The 19288-nt window shown below is 40.9% G+C and overlaps 1 protein-coding gene across 1 annotated transcript in view; it reads right to left on the bottom strand.

Annotated features, from left to right (window-relative positions):
- Positions 1 to 19288, bottom strand: part of LOC145401764 (metabotropic glutamate receptor 6-like) — a 413465-nt gene that overhangs the window by 54540 nt on the left and 339637 nt on the right. The window contains exon 6 of the mRNA XM_080273941.1: positions 1056 to 1200. Within this exon, the coding sequence (XP_080130067.1) occupies positions 1056 to 1200 (145 nt within the window). The remainder of the gene's footprint in view (positions 1 to 1055; positions 1201 to 19288) is intronic.

The following is a 19288-nucleotide window of genomic DNA, read 5'->3' as shown; positions in this document are numbered from 1 at the left end:
ACACACACACACACACACACACACACACACACACACACACACACACACACACACACACACACACACACACACACACACACACACACACACACACACACACACACACACACACACACACACACACACACACACACACACACACACACACACACACACACACACACACACACACACACACACACACACACACACACACACACACACACACACACACACACACACACACACACACACACACACACACACACACACACACACACACACACACACACACACACACACACACACACACACACACACACACACACACACACACACACACACACACACACACACACACACACACACACACACACACACACACACACACACACACACACACACACACACACACACACACACACACACACACACACACACACACACACACACACACACACACACACACACACACACACACACACACACACACACACACACACACACACACACACACACACACACACACACACACACACACACACACACACACACACACACACACACACACACACACACACACACACACACACACGCGCACGCGAATCACACTTGCTGCTTCCAATCCAAACAATTCAAAATCACGCATCATAGAAGTGTGTAGTTAGGGAGCAGGTTAATAGTATAATTTGGTGATAGTATAATTTGATATTCTCACATGTGGATACTACAACCAAACTACCGGCAACCTGCTTCCAAACACCAGGTAAATGTGACCAAATGGGAATACATGTAACTACCAAAATGCTAACATTCTACTTCCCAAAGACGAACAACCTACCACAAAACTTCGATCAAACTACCGCCAGACTACTATCAATCAGCTGAGAAACCACTACCACCCCACGACCTACTTCTGGCAAGCGTCGTGATTAGGAGTCGTTGCACTATCAGGTCGTAGGCACCTTAAGACGACGCCTAAAACCACTCTGCCCAAAACTACCACCAAACCGTGACCAAAATACAGCTAAATTTCCAGTGAAGTACCATCAAAGTACAGCCACACAACGCCTTACCTCTTGCTCGTGTCTTGGTCAGGAGTCGTTGCACTATCAGGTCATAGGCACTTTCGTCAGCCACTCCAGAATCCTTTACCAGCTTCTCCTTGACGGCGATACAAATGTGATGTGCCAGGAGCAGACCTTCCAGTTCCTCGTACGCCTGTGGAGGTGGATTATGGATGCATTAGAGAGAGAGAGAGAGAGAGAGAGAGAGAGAGAGAGAGAGAGAATAATGAGCTCCCTGAGCCCAATTTGCTGGTAGATTAACACAGTGACATGAGTACAGCAGTTTCCCTTTGGTTGATATCACTGACGTTGAGTTACACCTGGCAGTATGAATAGTAACCACTGTACCTCGCATATACTGTAAATGAAATGAAATACACTGATATATATGGAGTGCATTATGTGCAAATCATCTATACATGAGAAATTACGATAATATACATATATCAGATAAGGCTTCAGTCATAGGGGAAAAGATTAATAATAAAGTATAATGTACGGCTTGACCCAAACGATATTCCTTGTTGCTGGGAGTCATCCTGTGGCCAGAGGGTTAAATATAATACCTAACACTCTGATCCCGTACCCAGTTCATTCGCAAGTAATTATGGACGATATTTCATGCCATAAAGTACATGTGCAAGTACTGTATAATATTAGTCATTGCCTTTTATACATTTTTAACCTTACGTGATGGGAATTTAGACGGAAATATATTGCACGATTTGTGAACGGAACGTTTACGAAACACACGATGAGCATGTTCAGCTACTGACACAAATTGTCCGATATCGTAGGCCGGGATATATCATGGCCAGAGACATACCATTTGATTAGTTTACATCCTGGGCAATCCGTTTCTCACAGTCATCTGCAGTACGTCAATAATTTATCCGTACGTAGTACTGGGTCAGAGTGTGCTACATGTTTGAGTTATTGTATTGTAACCTCGTACCATCAGTTAGTACATTATTCTACCATCTCCCATTTTATCCTTTTAACCCCAGTCCTCCAGAGGTTTGCCAGTGGCGAGTAACATTATCTGGTGGTAGCCAGAGTAAAATAAAAATAAAAATTTTTAGAAGTAGCATTCAAACAGTGCTATAAATGCACCATACAGATGGTATAAGGGTTAAATAATTAACTTTGCCTTGCTCTGTGGCCTTGACCTTCGACTGACAATTCTCATAGTTGAATTACATCATTCTTGACTGACCCTTATCATTTCCATTTAGTTTGGTCCAAATTAAATCACAGTTGTCTGAGCCCTGTTATTTTACATTTAACCTATTGTTCTCAAGCCGTATGTCTTCATCCCTGGCCTATCTTCATCCTTTCCACTTGTTTTGGTCTATATATATATATATATATATATATATATATATATATATATATATATATATATATAAACTGTTTACCAAATCGAATCCCTTCATCTACACACACACACACACACACACACACACACATATATATATATATATATATATATATATATGGAGCCTCTGTGGTTCAGTGGTAAAGTGTGCATTTTCGTACACTGAAGAACGAGGGTTCGCGCCCCGCCAGGGAGCGTTCTTCGGGCCACGTACTACATTGGCGGACACAAGGGGTGATGTGGTTGAACCAGTGTCGCATACTATAATGTATGCTTGCACCCAGTCGGTTTGCGCGGGCCGATTACACTTGGTTCACAGACTACACACACATCCAAAGCCACTCCAACATTACAATTACACTTACAAGCACTTCTCACCCTACATACAGTCTCTACTAGACAGCCTAAGCTACTTGGTAGAGATGCATTGGCTGTATCGTCCCCACTTCAGTCGGGTTAGACCGGTCCTGCACTGGACAGTCAAACGGCTAATGAGATGATATATATATATATATATATATATATATATATATATATATATATATATATATATATATATACATACATATACTGTATATACTGTATATAAATATCTATCTATCTGTCTATCTACACATCCCATTGGATCCAAAGGGTGCTGGGCGAGGCATGGCACTGGGTGGGTACTAAGCGTTCCGCCCTCCGCCTATCGGCTCATAGTTGCGAAGCTCATAGGTCCCTCCCCAGGGGTTCCCTACTTTATAAAGACTTGAAAAATTCCAGTTCTGTCCAATATTCCAGACACTGGGCTCCAATGGGATATATATATATATATATATATATATATATATATATATATATATATATATATATAAATATATATATATATATATATATATATATATATATCATCATCATCATCATCAGCCGTTTGAGTATCCACTGCAGGATCGGCCTATCCCGACCGAAATAGGGACGATACAGCCTATGTATCTCTATCAAGTGGCATAGGCTGTCTGATATATATATATATATATATATATATATATATATATATATATATATATATATATATATATATATATATATATATATATATATATATATATATATAAATATATATATATATATTACCTTAAAAGCTTCGTAAGCTGACCTTGCCCATTGACTCTAACTTTTAAGCTAATGTTCTTTAAAGAAGTTGTTTAACCTGGCTGACTTCTCGGTCTTCCATCTAATGCGGTTAAATCAGATCATTTTTTTTTTTTTTTACACCATCACGAGTCAAACTTTGACCTTGCCCCGTGACCTTGACCTTTGAGTGATTGTTCTCAAAGATGATTCCCTTCGTCTTTGCCTTATCCTCATCCCATACAGTAAGTTTGATCTAAATCGGATCCAGATTGTCTAAGTTGAAATTTGCCATGTGACCCTGACTACTTAATTTCTCCCTTTAACCTAAGTCTTTAACTGGTTGTCCTGAAATTCAGTTCCCTTGACCTTTATTTTACTTTAACTCTTTCCACAAGTTTCATCTTCGTCGTGAAAAAAAAAAAAAAAAATGTTGACCTTGTCATTCAACCATTGCCGTACCTGTTGTTCTCAAAAGCGATAAGACAAACCCTTAGCTGATACTCATGTCTTCACCAAGTTTGGTCATATTCAGATCAAAATTGTTTAAGTTAAGGTACTTTGTTAAAACACACACACACACACACACACACACACACACACACACACACACACACACACACACACACACACACACACATATTCAGCCCAGGCTGAAAACTGATCTTGTTCTATGACCTCAACCTTTCTCTGATCTCAAAAAAGAATCCCTTTGTTCCTGACGTACCCTCAGCTATTCCACCAACTTTGGGCTAAATCGGATCAAAACTCTTAAAGTTTTTCTTATTAGTCTGAACTTTGACGTAGCTCTGACTCTCAAACCTTCCACCAAGTTTGTTTAAAACTGAGTCAAAACTGTTTCAGTTTCTTTCTTCTCAGATAAACGGACAGACAAGCACACACAGAATCACGCCACGCAAAACATAAGTCCCGCCTGGGCTTGCGAGCGTGAGTGTAATAAGTCTCCTCCACAGTTTAAGAGATAGACTGTGATTATTTTTTAAAACTGAAAGAATATTAGAGTATCCTTATCGACTCAGTATTTTATGTTTCCATTAATTGCTTATAAGGTATTACATTTCGTCTTACCATCCAGGTCGTAACTGGAAGACCTTGCTTTCGATTCTCGGACCGATTAGGCTCTTGGAAAAGTTTGTCTCCCCATTATCCCGGTTCACCCACTGCTGCAGTTGGGGAACTGGTTGTGATACCGACTACTGGGAATCGCATTCGAGGGGAAGACTAGTATTTAGCATACCTGAGTGTCAGCAGTAACAAATCTCAAGTCGATATTCGTGAATCCAAACTTCCTCTTACTTCTCTTCCTCTTCCTTTTTTGGTTCATATTTTGGCCAATCTGTTTTAAAATGCTTGATGCCATGTCAAAAATTCCAGTGACTGACTGACAAGGAAAGCACCCATACATTCCTCCAGAGTACAACACTCAACCGCAGCTTTACATTCCAGGCACTGGATTTATTCTGCCAGCAGTTATATTATACCTACTTCAACGGTGAAGCCATACATGTGCATGGGGGAGTCGGTGGCTCAGTCGGTAAAGAGGTGGCTTGCAGTCCTTATGGACCCAGGTTCAAATCCCCGCTGGGGCAGGGAACAGTTTAAGGATTTGAATTTCATTAAAGCAGACTTTACTGATCTACCAGAAGACCCGCCGACATGTCGTTAAAATACCCCCGCTAATACCAATACACCAGTCCTGTATGAGACAGCCCTGGCATGTATTCAGTATTGACGGTGGGTGTTAGCGCCGAAGTGGTGACATGTAGAGGTATATGGTATGTAGGAGGACTACTGGGCCTTGAAAGCAGGCTGTGAAGCCTATGCCCAGAGTCGGACACATAAAAAAAAAAAAGTTTATTCGTAAGCCACATCTTCTGCTCACTCCCTCCTCCTGCCTCTGGCTGGAGGGAAGTCTTAGCCAGGCTTTAACACCGCACGAAAACCTGATGTCTAGTGTTAAGGTGATAGTTGGAAGGTTCACTAGACTACATGGAGAACAGTTCACGATAACACTGTTACTCATGCAATGTAGAAAAAATTTCAAACGTAAAACAACAGGTCTTTCGGTGTGAAACCCTGGCTGCGATTCCCTCCTGCCAGGGGTAAGGGTAGAGGATGGACATAAACTGTCGCTAGCGAGTGTACAAATTAGGTTTTAAGGTTAAACCAGGAAAGTCTTTATAACACCTGCCGTATATTTTGTTGGCTTTGGACCCAATGACAAAAAATAAATAAATAAATGAAAAAATAAGGCATCGAATCAATCTCCATCGACTACAAGAAAGTAGTTAAGGCAGACAGTCTTTGCTGCCACAGTTTTACGCCAGACTACAACACACAACTGTCGAATTTACAGTTCGGGTCCCTATTTCAGTTCCAGGTGGGAAGAGGTTGGGACAAAGAAAATCATGCCGGCCGGAGTCGAAACTGAGACCTCCCGCTGCTGGCGGAGTGTGCTTCCGATTACACCCCCGGTTCCTCCATACCTCAACGGCACCATGATTTATTGCGTTTGATACCATTTCGAGGTCAGATCATGAGGTGCCAAATAAGAATAGATACCAATATGTGATGACAACTGAGCATTGCATGAAACACATTACTCACACTGTGACACCATGTCGTAAAGCTCAATCGTTTAGCCGATACATCTCCACAAGCAACAGTCAATTGGTCAGTCAATTTGTTGAGTGTCCTCTCGTGTCGCAAATTAAGTAGGATGAGAGCAACAATTTACACTGAGAATAAACCTTATATACACAACACACAGCTACGCGTACTTAGATTAGTAGGCATATTACCGTTCGGAAAATAGTATTTCCCCATGTCGTTTGTCTGTTGGCAACCAGTTAGTATTGGGTCAACTATTGTTGGTTCAGCATAGGCAGCAGAAAATATACCCACCGTTTGACTACCAGTGATGTATTTCTCTTTAAATGACAGTTATATCACTCTAAGAAACATGGAGACCAGTTATTGTTGTTGCCCAATCCCCATCTGCCTGGTCAAGCAGACCAGTCGACCACAGGTAAGCAACTGATTCTGTGGGACCGGTGTCCCCTTGTGGTAGACAGCACCTCGCCAAGGTTGGATCAGGGTCCTTCTCCACTGCGAGGTGCAGGGAAATATGAAGGGGTTTGTTTCCCGGGCGAATGTCGCAGCTGCTCTGCTCCGGGTGCACAGTGTCGCCACTCCTCATGAACACCATGGAGAACAGTGATTTAACATACTTTTAAAAAATCCCAGGAATGGTGTACCTATACTTCTTTTACCTGAACCTGGACAACATTTTTGTCCTTCTGCATTTTTTTTCCACCTAGAGTACAAAGAGGCAAAACAACGGCTCTTCATCCTTCCCAAAGCATTTTCTAGTGACTACCATCATACTCTACTGTTATTAACTTATTGGTATAAATCAGCATTAAAAAGGTGAGACGGCAATTAAAGGTAAGTTATTGTGAAAAGAGGAAAACACGTTAACATATTATATTCAACTCAGATTACTCATTGCCACAATACATTACCGTTACTACCTCACACACCACACCACTGCACACTGTCTCACTTCATTACACCGAGTTCTACATCACACCACTATGTCGGCCTTTCGCTTCTCAGTTTAATATAGTCATGGTCACTTTCTCTTCTCAAATTTCTTTTAGGTATTATCTTTTTTTCTTACTCTCAACTAATAACAGTATATACAATTTCCATCTGGCACAATCTTCATCCATTTAAATACCTCAATTAAACTTCCTCTGACCAAACGTTTGTGTGGTATGTGGACGTTTCATTGTCTACACTCCCTTGAATTCCGTGATATGTGGCAACGTAGGATGTGGCAGTGTGAGGCATGGCAGTGTGAGTGTGGCAGTGTGAGGAATGAAAATGAAGTAGTGTTAGGTATGGCAGTGTGAGGTGTGACAGTGTGATGAAGGACAGTGTGAGGTATGGCAGTGTGAGGTGTGACAGTGTGATGAAGGGCAGTGTAAGGCGTGGCAGTGTTAGGTGTGACAGTGTGAGGTGTGGAAGTGTGAGATATGCCAGTGTCAGGTGTGGTAATGTGAGGTGTGGTTATGTGAGGTGTGGTAATGTGAGGTGTGGTGACGTGAAGTGTGGTTATGTGGGGTGTGGTTATGTGAGGTGTGGTAGTGTGAGGTGTGGTTATGTGAGGTGTTGTAATGTGAGGTGTAGTAATGTGAGGTGTTGTTATGTGAGGTGTGGTAATGTGAGGTGTAGTAATGTGAGGTGTGGTAATGTCTATCTATCTATCTATTGCCAGACGCCTCAATCCCGTTTGGGGTGGCCACAAACAAATCGCCTCCAAGTCGCCCTGTCCCCCGCCATTTCACTACCCTGCTCCCAACTCACACCCCCCTCTCTCATATACCTCTCCACCCCATCCCTCCATCTCATCCTCGGTCTCCCCCTCCCTCTTCCACCCTCCACCTCGCTCACATACACTCTCTTCGTCAGTCTTTCACCCTCAGGTGTGGTAATGTGAGGTGTAGTAATGTGAGGTGTGGTTATGTGAGGTGTGGTTATGTGAGGTGTGGTTTTATGAGGTGTGGTAATGTGAGGTGTGGTTTTGTGAGGTGTGGTAATGTGAGGTGTGGTTTTGTGAGGTGTGGTAATGTGAGTTGTGGTTTTGTGAGGTGTGGTTATGTGAGGTGTGGTTATGTGAGGTGTGGTTATGTGAGGTGTGGTAATGTAAGGTGTGGTTATGTGAGGTGTGGTTATGTGAGGTGTGGTAGTATGAGATATGACAGTGTGATTTGTGGCAGTGTGATGTGTGGCAGTGTGAGTTGTGACAGTATGAAGTGTGAAAGTGTGAAGTGTGGGAATGTGAGGTGTGGTAATGTGAGGTGTGGCAGAGTGAGGTGTGGCAGTGTGAGATGTGACAGTGTGATTTGTGGCAGTGTGAGGTATGACCCAGTGAGGTGTGACAATGTGAAGTATGGCAGTGTGAGGTGTGGCAGTGTGAGGTGTGGCAGTGTGAGGTATGACACAGTGAGGTGTGACAATGTGAAGTATGGCAACGTGAGGTGTGGCAGTGTGAGGTGTGGCACTGTGAGGTGTAGCAGTGTGAGGTGTGGCAGTGTGAAGTGTGGTAGCAGAAGATGTGACAGTGTGATGTGTGGCAGTATGTGGTGTGGTAGTTTGTGTTCTGGCAGTGTATAGTGTATGAGGTGTAGTATGTGTCTCCTACCTCACATTAACACTTCCACCGTTCGACACAGACCCTGGTGTCATGTTCAGTCAACGATAAACCCTCTCTTCATCGGCTTCTTTCTCCATTCGATAATCAGCCTGATGAATCCGCAAGAACCACCACTGAAGACTTTGGGTTGATTAATTCTATGTGGCTTTGGAACCTTCGTGCCACCTCCTATTAAGTATTTTATTGGTCTCATTGCACCTCGGTATCCTCTGGAAGACAGCAGAGGCAATGTATGTCTCCGTTAAATGAAAGTAACTGAGTTATTTAAAAAGAGTTTGACGGCGCAACAACAAATGTCTCGGAAAAAAATTAAAACCCGTACACTAGAATTAAATCAGGATCTTCAAGCAAAATATAAATGACATATAAATGGAAGAATGTTGATGTGTAATATGCACTATAAGTCGGGAGGGAAGAGGTTATATATGTCGGCATTAAAACGGTATAAATAACATAAATATAAAACAATATCATTGTGTTGTATTGAAAATACATTGTCATGAAAGAAATGCTGCGAAGGCTCCAGTGCCTCTTAGAATACTGCATTTTAACTAGTTACAGGTCAGTGTCATCAGTGTCGATTGTTGCGGATTCACCAGACTGGTTTTCGGAGTCCATGGTGAAAGAAAGAGGGAAGGCGACAGATCTTAACTGACTGTATAGATTCTCCAAACTACAGTTAACTTAGGTACTGTTGGTCTAGTGGGTTCAGGAGATCCAGCTGAATGTGGCCCATAAGGGTTTACATGACGACATTAGTTGGGGTGTATTGATCTCATAATACCACTCAGGGCAACCCAAACGGTCACTTTTGACTTAAATTTCAGGACTACGCAGCCTAACTCTGGGTCCTTACGCTCCGTACTGGGCAATAAAAGAATGGATGATGTACTGATCTCCCAGAAGACGAATGAAATAGCCTGGTAGGTGCAAGTACTTTAGATATATATGAAACCGTGGTACTGAAAGGGTGACTGGGAACTATGTATCCCCTGTAGCTCTCTGGAAATAAAATTAAACTCATAAGGTTAAAACAAATGAACTTTACTTGTCTAGTGTCATAATATAGGTAGCCTAATATTTCCAATAACCTGCTCAAAACTCTCTCTCTCTCTCTCTCTCTCTCTCTCTCTCTCTCTCTATCTATCTATCTGTCTATCTATCTATCTATCTATCTGTCCCTTCCAATTACTCCTCTGTTCATTACTTCTTCCCCTCCATTCATCAATTCCTGTCTCATCACTCGTTATCTCTGTACACCATTCAATTATTTTTACATTTTAAAGAAAGGAATGGAGAATGGAGAAAAGAGTATTTCACGCGGGTAAGAACTGCACTACCACTGTCATTTCACCCATCCTGCTCTGCTGATCACATTTTAGCTCATCCACTAAAATTTGTGTAAAAGAAGATCTCTATGGATTAATATTTGTCGACTTCGCCAGGGTCATTAAGGTAGACAGTAAGTTTTTAATAAGGCATATTATATCCCTACAATTCCACAAGCAATCATTGAACTTAAATGGAGATACTCTCGAAATCAACAGCCGGTATCCCTTCAGCAGGTAAAGCAGTGAACCACTGAACAATTCATTCACGCCAACGATGAAACATACTCCCCCCCCCCTCACTGTTCCTCCACCTAAAAAAAAGAAAAAAAAAAAAAAAAAAAACAAGGGAGAGTAAAGGTGAGTGCACAGTGAGCTCATGGGTAGCTCAGTGGACTCTAGGCAAAATTGTAGGCCCTTGGATCGTCTGGACACTTTTGTATTGGTGATTGAACAGGGACTAGGGAAAAACAAACTGGCCAGCAGTTTGATCGCTTCGAGAATTGAACTACGGTATAGGTTTACCACTTGCTAACTGGATATTCCTCCACTGCAGCACCGTCTACAATCACTGCGTTCAGTTTTGGTCACCATATTATAAAAAGGATATGGAAAAGCTTGAAAGAGTGCAGCGAAGGATGACAAAGATGATACCTAGATTGAGAAATAAACAGTACGAGGAACGTTTAGAAGCCCTGAATCTCTGTACGCTAACAAAACGAGGCTGCGAGGAGATTTAATTCAAGTATTCAAGATATTCAAAGGACATGATAACATGACTGTCGATAAATACTTCACAGTTGATCACTTGAATTACACAGAGGCAATGGGCATAAAATAATTGGCAAACGATTCCAGTCGCATGAAACTCAGCATTTCTTCTTCAATAGAGTTGTGAATATATGGAATAAATTGCCCTCCAACGTACTAAATTGTAATACAGTACATACCTTTAAAGGTCGCCTGGATAAGTATTTGGCATCTAACCCCCAGCTTAATACGTTTACTCCTGAATAAAACACTTGTGTATGTTTAATTTTGTATTCTATTTTATTTTAGTTATTTTTTTTTTAAAGCCTGGATCAATGTATTAAATGCAAATATATTATATGCATAGGCTAGGATATGCACATATAGCCCTGAGTTAACGGTCACTACTCATACTTTCGACCTGTGATGGGCTGTGGATCACTGAGGGTCCCTGTTAGTTACGTGGCCGCCATCGGGATTTTTTTTTTTTTTTAATATACCAGGGGTCACTGCTTCAGGAGGTAACTTGTGTGCTTGTCCCGCATGGGAAAGTTCCTAGTCTCAGTGGAATGAATGGAGCTGTGGCCTGACTGACTGCTGCCTACCTTAATAGCGCCAGGCAAGGCTGCCGCACCACCCTTGAATATACACACTGTGCACTGTGCAATTTCCACACTGTGTCTGCAGACGCCCCGTCAACTCAACGTACCCGTACATAGTGACATGCATTAGTTATTTAATTATTCGATTATTCATTTTACTTTACTACTTTCTTTTTCATGTTATTCATACTGGTAGCCTATAGATAAAGTCTTATAGAGCGTAGATTTTCCTTTTCAGTCTTTCCTATGAAATTTCCATGTCAGTTTTTCCATGCGGCATGGTGATTTTTCTCACTTTTTCTTGCCATTTTTAACTGGAGGGTTTGGAGGCGGGGGGAGCCTTCTTGCTTTACTATCCTTATCCTTCAGCATGTAGTTAGATCTCGTAATCATAGTCTACTCTGTAACAAACAACCTCGAAAGGACCATAAGGTCTGTTGCTGTTTGGTTTCCTTTGTACTCCTTCCTTGCTATTCCATCCATTTATCTTGCTACATTTCCACTACCATACATCCCACTGGTCTACATACACCATTTTAACATCAGTGTATTTCCACCGGCTTGCTCAGCTGCCCACAACCATCCAAGCCCATCCTGCTTTCATTTCTTCATCCCTCCTAACCATTTCTGTCGTGACGTAACAACCCTAAAAATACGGTTTGTTTTCACTTTATACAAACAGACAACACCAACTGCTTGAATGCTGTTCTAAGTCGTGGTTGCATGAAATTCAGTGAGCCTCTTATGAGATGCGACTGAATCTCCCTGGCTATTAGTTAACTCTGACTACACTTGGACATGAACTGGGCTGTAAGGGAAATTCGAGGAGACTGAGTTATGCAGTAGAAATGAGTCTCTTTGGTTACTAGTACATACAATCCTTACGTCTGACTACCCTTGGCCATGACCTGGGCTGTTAGGGTTTATGGTCTTCATCAGTTTATACCTATCTTGCTGCAACAGTGACTGTATCGACTGGCAGCCAACTTCCAAAGATTATACTCGTATTCACAGAGTAAAATTTTTGTCGTCATCGCCCATCAATCACCACTATCCAAGCCCATCCTGACCACCCAGTCTTGTCCTGAAAGAGTTAAATCAATATACATTGCTTTAAGATCATTGTGATGATAGAGCCTATTATGGGGATAGAGTATCATAGTCATCTGGAACGCCATCCTTCTCTTCACATATCCCCAAGTGTATATTTACAAACTACCATTACATTGTCCTACTGATATCTGTTCGTTGTCATCTGATGGAACTGGCCCACTCCCCCAGTTTGAATGGTAAGTCGCGATTAGCTACTTGAAATATCAGTGAAATTTACTTATGAGAGAGGAACTAGTCTCCTTCATTACTAATCAGATCAGTCTTCCAGTCTGACTAGGCCTTCAACCGAGCAGAGAGCTATTAGAGCTTAAACTGTTATGAGGACTTGCTATAATCAGAATCGTTCAGGATTCTGTATACATACAACCAAAGGAAATCTTGTTGCAGAATGATTTCGTTGGCGTCACCCAGAATAAAATATCTGAGTGTGACAGTAAAAGCTTAATGAGACAGATCTCCACCCATTAACTGGGAAATAAAATCGTCGGGTGTTAAATCAGAAAAAAGAAAAGGTGTCACTTATTTTCCTGTTCCGACCAAATGGTAATATTCTGATAATGAGAACATGGTAGTAGCGAGTGGATTAATGAAGGCTGCATCTAGCCCTTGCAATTAGAAATTTGTCCCATAAACTTTATTATATTTTTTTTTATTTTTTTTTTATGTGTCCGACTCTGGGCATAGGCTTCACAGCCTGCTATCAAGGCCCAGCAGTCCTCCTACACACAATACACCTCTCTACATGTCACCACTTCGGCGCTAACACCCACCGTCCATATTGAATACATTCTAGGGCTGTCTCATACAGGACTGGTGTATTGGTATTAACGGGGGTATTTTTACGACATGTCGGCGGGTCTTCTGGTAGATCAGTAAAGTCTGATTGGAAAACCGTCCCGCAGCAGAAATAATACAAATAAAACGTTTTCGAACTGAGTGCATGATCATGGTGGTGGTGATGTGGAGATGATTGTGCTGCTGATGATGATGATAAAGATTTTTTTACTGAGGAAAGAAAGAGTCAAAACCATAAATGATGGCGAATATAACACTCTCTCCTAAAATGGTGGATAATGAAGAGAGAGAGAGAGAGAGAGAGAGAGAGAGAGAGAGCGAGAGAGAGAGTGAGAGAGAGTCCAGTACACTTTTAACGCCTTCAATAATAATTATATTTCTTCGTGTTATCTTCAGATGATTTTATTCAGCTTGGTGGAATTCTCTTTTACTTGTAGTGATTAGGTCATTCATTTTACTCTTACCATCTCCTGGCGATTTAATTCGGCCTAAGAGAGAATTTAGAAGTAAAGGGTTAGATGCAGCGCTAGCAAACCCTATCAGTATGAAACGCTTTCTCAAACTGAATAATATTGTTTGGTAACATGGAAAAAAAAAAAAAAGAATGACGCTCAGATTAAAACGGTTGAAACCTATGACTTTCTCAACTAAGTAAAATCGTCTGGTATTAACAAAGGTGTCGCCTGCTTTTGTCCCTTGACGTTCTTTCATACTCCTCGTATTCCTGTTACTACCAGACGATTGTATTCAGCTTAAGAGATAATTTATCGACTGGAGGGGTTAAATGATGCCTACATTAACCCCATCATTGCAAGAAGTCTACCTTAACCTGTACAAATTGGTCTATAAGTCGCAGGAGTAAAAACTATAAATATTTTTCTCTCTATTTACAGCTTGAAGCCTTAATCCCGTAAGGCATGGCCACAAAACAATCACCTCCATGTTGCCCTGCCCCCTGTCCCCTGTCATTATGCTGCCTTCCCCCAAACTCACATACTCTTCTCTCATATACCTCTCCACTCCCTCTTTCCAGCTCATCCTCGGTATCCCACTCACTCTCCCCCCCCTCCACCTCATTCACACACTCCTCGTTAGTCTCTCACTCTCCATCCTTTCCATATGGTCAAATCGCTTCAGTGTATTTCTCTTGACGTTTTCTATCACATTCACATCCACACCACAACGCTCCTTCGTTTCCTGATTTGTCAGTCTGTTTCTCCATGTAACTCCACATGCTCCTTTCAGATAACCCTTTTCCACAGCTCTCACTCTTGTGTCCTTCCAACAAGGTCCAAGCTTCGCGTCCATACGTTAGAGTTGGTATCACAATACTATCAAGCAGCAACTTTATTACTTCCATGCTCTTTTCCCTCTTTCTTAATAAACCTTTCAAAGAACAACCAACTTTTCTTCCCTATTGTACCCTTTCAATCACTTCATTCTGCAAACTTCCATCCTTACTTATCACACTATCCAGGTACTTAATTACACTCACATTTTCCATTTCCCCACCATCCATCCTCACGGTGCATTGACTTCATATCTCTGGAAGACCGCAACTTTACTCTTCCCTACATTCACCTTTAGATTCCGTTTCTTACACGCTCTCCCAGACTCATTCAACAAGCCTTCCAGTTCTCCTTTGTTAACATTGAACAATACAGTATCATCTGCAAGAAACAGAACAGGAACTTTTCGGTCACTGCCCTCACCCATTAGGGCCGCTCTAGCATTAACTGCCTTACCTTGTATCTCTATTATAACTCCATCCACATACAAATTGAACAACCATGGAGACACGACATATCCCAGTTTCAGTCCAACATTCAGATAGAAAATTCGTTCTGTTTACAGTCCACCCGTACTGCAGCCCTAGCGCTCTCACACATACTCTTCACTGCATTCAACGGCTTCCCATTTACTCCATATGTTCGTGATATTTTCCACATTTATTATCTATCCACTTAGTCATATGATTCTCCTAAATCCATAAAGGCTGCATACAACTTCTTTCACTTCTCCAGAAGGTTTTCCACGAAACACCTTAGGATGAATATCTGGTCCACACAATCTCCTCCCGTACTGAAACCTCCTTCTTCATTGCCAACTAATTCCTCTGTTATTACGCTAACTCTGCTATAAGTTTATTACCACATACTTCTCCTATTACAATAAGAAGACAAATGCCCGCATGATTACCACACACTTCTTTTTTCGGTCTTTCCTTTGTACAAGGGAAAAATTATACTTGAATGCCAGTCTACCTTGACTCTACCTTTCTTCCAGGCCAATATGCTATCTCTTCCCAGTGCTTCAGCATTTCACCACACACTCCATCAATTCCTAGGGCTTTCCCTGTTTTGACTTTCTTCACTGCAGTCACTACTTCAATCCTACTGATCTCTTCCTCTCTTCTCATCTCTCTACTCCTCCCAGCCATTCCTCAGCCACTAATACTCGCGTTACTTTCATACTCTACATTTAACAATTCCTAAAATTGTTCTCTCCATCTACTCACATTTTCTCCCTTCTCCACTAGCAATGTTCCATTTTTTATCTTTCACTCCCTTACTATCTTCTTTATCAGCCTGTCTAACTCTCATTACCTCCTTCCAAAACGTTTTTCTTACATTCCCTCCACTTCCAAACTCCTCATTTCCTCTCTTCTTTCTCTCACATACTAATTTTTTCACCTCCCTCTTCCTCTCAACATGTAACTTTCCATTCCGTCTCTCAACTTTCTCCATGCCTCTGCTCGTTATACACTCACTATTTGTCTCGTTTATTCATTCTACCAAGCTGTTCCTTGCATTCTCTTTCGTCTTCTCTTCACCCCACACATCACCTCAAATGCTGCACAGATTTCTTCTGTGACTACTTTACACACATCTTCCACTACCCCCATCTGCTCCAAATCATATCTACCCAATCGCTCCTCCCCTTCTCTCTCATATATATATATATATATATATATATATATATATATATATATATATATATATATATATATATATATATATATATATATATATATATATATACCTTGCTACCGTCTTTGTATGAACTGCTTCCTCCTGTCTTTCTCTCCTATTTATCCACTGCATTTGTGCCTTGATTTTCACCTCGACCAAGTGGTGGTCAGAAAACACCGTTACCGAACTCAGGGAACTAAGTGCCGTTGCTGTTAGTATTTCCCCCAGCTGTACAAAATCGTCTAGTGTTAGGTTGGATATAAAGAAATGTGTTAATGGAGATAATTTTAACCGGTGTAATAGCATTTAATTCTTGCTCTTTCCAGGCGGTTTTATTATTTCTAAGAGACTTTTCCAACGATGTAAGTGGTAAATATAGCCTTTTCTAGCCCCTTTATCGCTGCATATGGTTCAGAGAACATGCGCAGTTTATTCTTGCTAATAGCTATCGGCTCTATTTGGCTTTTGAGATGCTTTTCGAACTGGGGAAGGATATATATATATATATATATATATATATATATATATATATATATATATATATATATATATATATATATATATATATATATATATATATATATATATATATATATATATATATATATGCATGCATAGCTAATCCCTTCACTCCTGCAGGTCTCTCCAATAGTGAACGTAATCACCTGACGATACTGAGAATAAACCGTATAATAACTCTAGCAAAAGGGGTTGATGCTCGCTGACTGCTGGACTCAATGTTCACAGCTGAACAGAACCATTTGGTGAGAGACTGAATATAATACCCGCATGTGTTCATAGCTGGTTAAATAAGAGGGTTTTCACCGTTAAAAACTCTAGAATTTTTCTTTAGCAACACGCAAAGGATGAGGGATTCAATTTCTAAGCGTGTTAGCCCTTTTTCGTACGCTATTCTCCCTCCGTCCCTTAAAAGCGCCTGATGTTAGAATAATATGGTGAGCGATAAACAGCCCTATGAAAGAAAATTGATGTTTTATAGAACCCACTGACATGTCAGATAAATTAGGTATAACATGGGCAGTGGATATTTTTGCCACGTAACACGTATAGGTGTGGGGTAGTATCGTTTACCAGGACGACTGCTGAACCTTAGGATACAAACTCTTTTGGCTAAACTAAAAAACGAATGCATAAAAGACACACACACACACACACACACACACACACACACACACACACACACACACAGGCACACGCGCGCCCATCATCATCATCATTATTATTATTATTATTATTATCATTATTATTATTATTATTATTATTATTATTATTATTATTATTCTCTCTCTCTCTCTCTCTCTCTCTCTCTCTCTCTCTCTCTCTCTCTCTTTATCTATCTATCTATCATTACGTTGCTTCATTTCTCCAACCCACACACATAAAAAGCCAACATTTTACTTTTGGTCTATTCAGCCACCAACGAGGAGAAATCGTCCTTTTAAAGGGAGGGTCTACATTTCCGAATTCAATGATTGTGTATTCAGTATGGACAGTGGGTGTTAGCGCCGAAGTGGTGACATGTGGAGGTGTATGGAGGAGAGGTACTGGGTCTCGGAACAGGCTGTGAAGCCTATGCCCAAAGTCGGACGCAAATAAAATAAAATCCGGTAATGAAAGCTCCGATACTCTCTAAAAGTTATCTTTCACTTAAGGTTAAACTATGTAAATAATAATGTTATTCTTTTTTCTTTCATGGTTCTCTTGTATGCTTTTAGTCCGCTGATGATTCATAAATATTAAAGGATATCGAAAGACTAATAACAATAAAATTATCATATACTGATGAATATGAATGAAAATATTGTTGACGCTCACTCGGTTATTGTTTATATTCATATTTACAACACATAGATATTGATATTTCGCATTTCTTTGTTCATAAATATTATCGTGATGCTTATAGCATCCTGATGATGTACAAATAGTAAATGAAATCGAAAAAATAACGGCTACAGAAAATTGTTTGTTGAGTGCCACGTATATCCACCAGAAGTAGTGAAAGCTTCAGCTGTCGGCACACCAAGATGGCCGCGGCAGCCCACCCGCTGACTTCACCAGGCTGCATTCATTTGGGCCAGCGGCGCCCGGTCAATTGTATAGGTCTGTGGGATAGATACGTGTGCTTGTATTTTTGCCGAGTTATCCATCAGAGGATGCAAGGTCAGAAATTGATAGTGAAGCTTCCTTAACTCATCTATTGCCGCGTTCATAACAAACCTCAACGATATGAACGATAAACAGACCTCTACAACAAAGAAATAATGTAAATCAGTTTGCCTGGCTGTATACTGTAATTTCCATCTACATCGGTTGTGAAGTGTGATGGTTGTGTGAGTGAAGATAATATTAGCAAGGAATCTTTGATATACCATATTTTCAAGAAAAATGTAAATGTGGTAACAAGGCATTATGTTTGGTTTTTCTTGTTTTTCCTGTAATATTCATTCTAGGTAAGTTGTAGTTTAGTGGAAGCTGCATGAGTGAAAATTTCCTAATGATAAAGTTCGGGTCGCGAGACTTAAAACGCATGAGCCGGATTTTAACAGTTTTCCGTTATTCAGTCTGTCCGTCTGTCCATCACTCAGTCCCTCTGCCTGTGTGTGCTTTAGCGGCCGCACTTACGGAACGATTTTGACCATTGAGGTGTTAAATAAACCCTCTGCGCCTGACGGTAAGTACTGGTCAACACGCTCAGAGCAACCCTTAAATCACATTGAGCAAAAATCTCTGTATTTACAAGAGTACAGGCACAACAATGGAAGCACTAGATAGGTCGTTCAAAATGCAGTAATTTATGTCCTTATCACAGTCTTGATACACACCACAAGAAACTGACAAAAAAAAAAAATCAAATATGCGCCTGTGCCGCTAGCTTATTAGACAGTCAAGGCAAGTAGTGAGGGAAGTAGGGAGGAAAGTAACTAGGATGAC

The sequence above is a fragment of the Coenobita brevimanus genome, chromosome 56 (genome assembly GCF_032717465.1).
Source record: "Coenobita brevimanus isolate Jiangsu-jjx chromosome 56, ASM3271746v2, whole genome shotgun sequence".
NCBI classification, from domain to species: Eukaryota; Metazoa; Arthropoda; class Malacostraca; order Decapoda; family Coenobitidae; genus Coenobita; species Coenobita brevimanus.
Note: the sequence above shows the minus strand (reverse complement) of the source record. Positions and strands in the feature narration are given on the sequence as shown.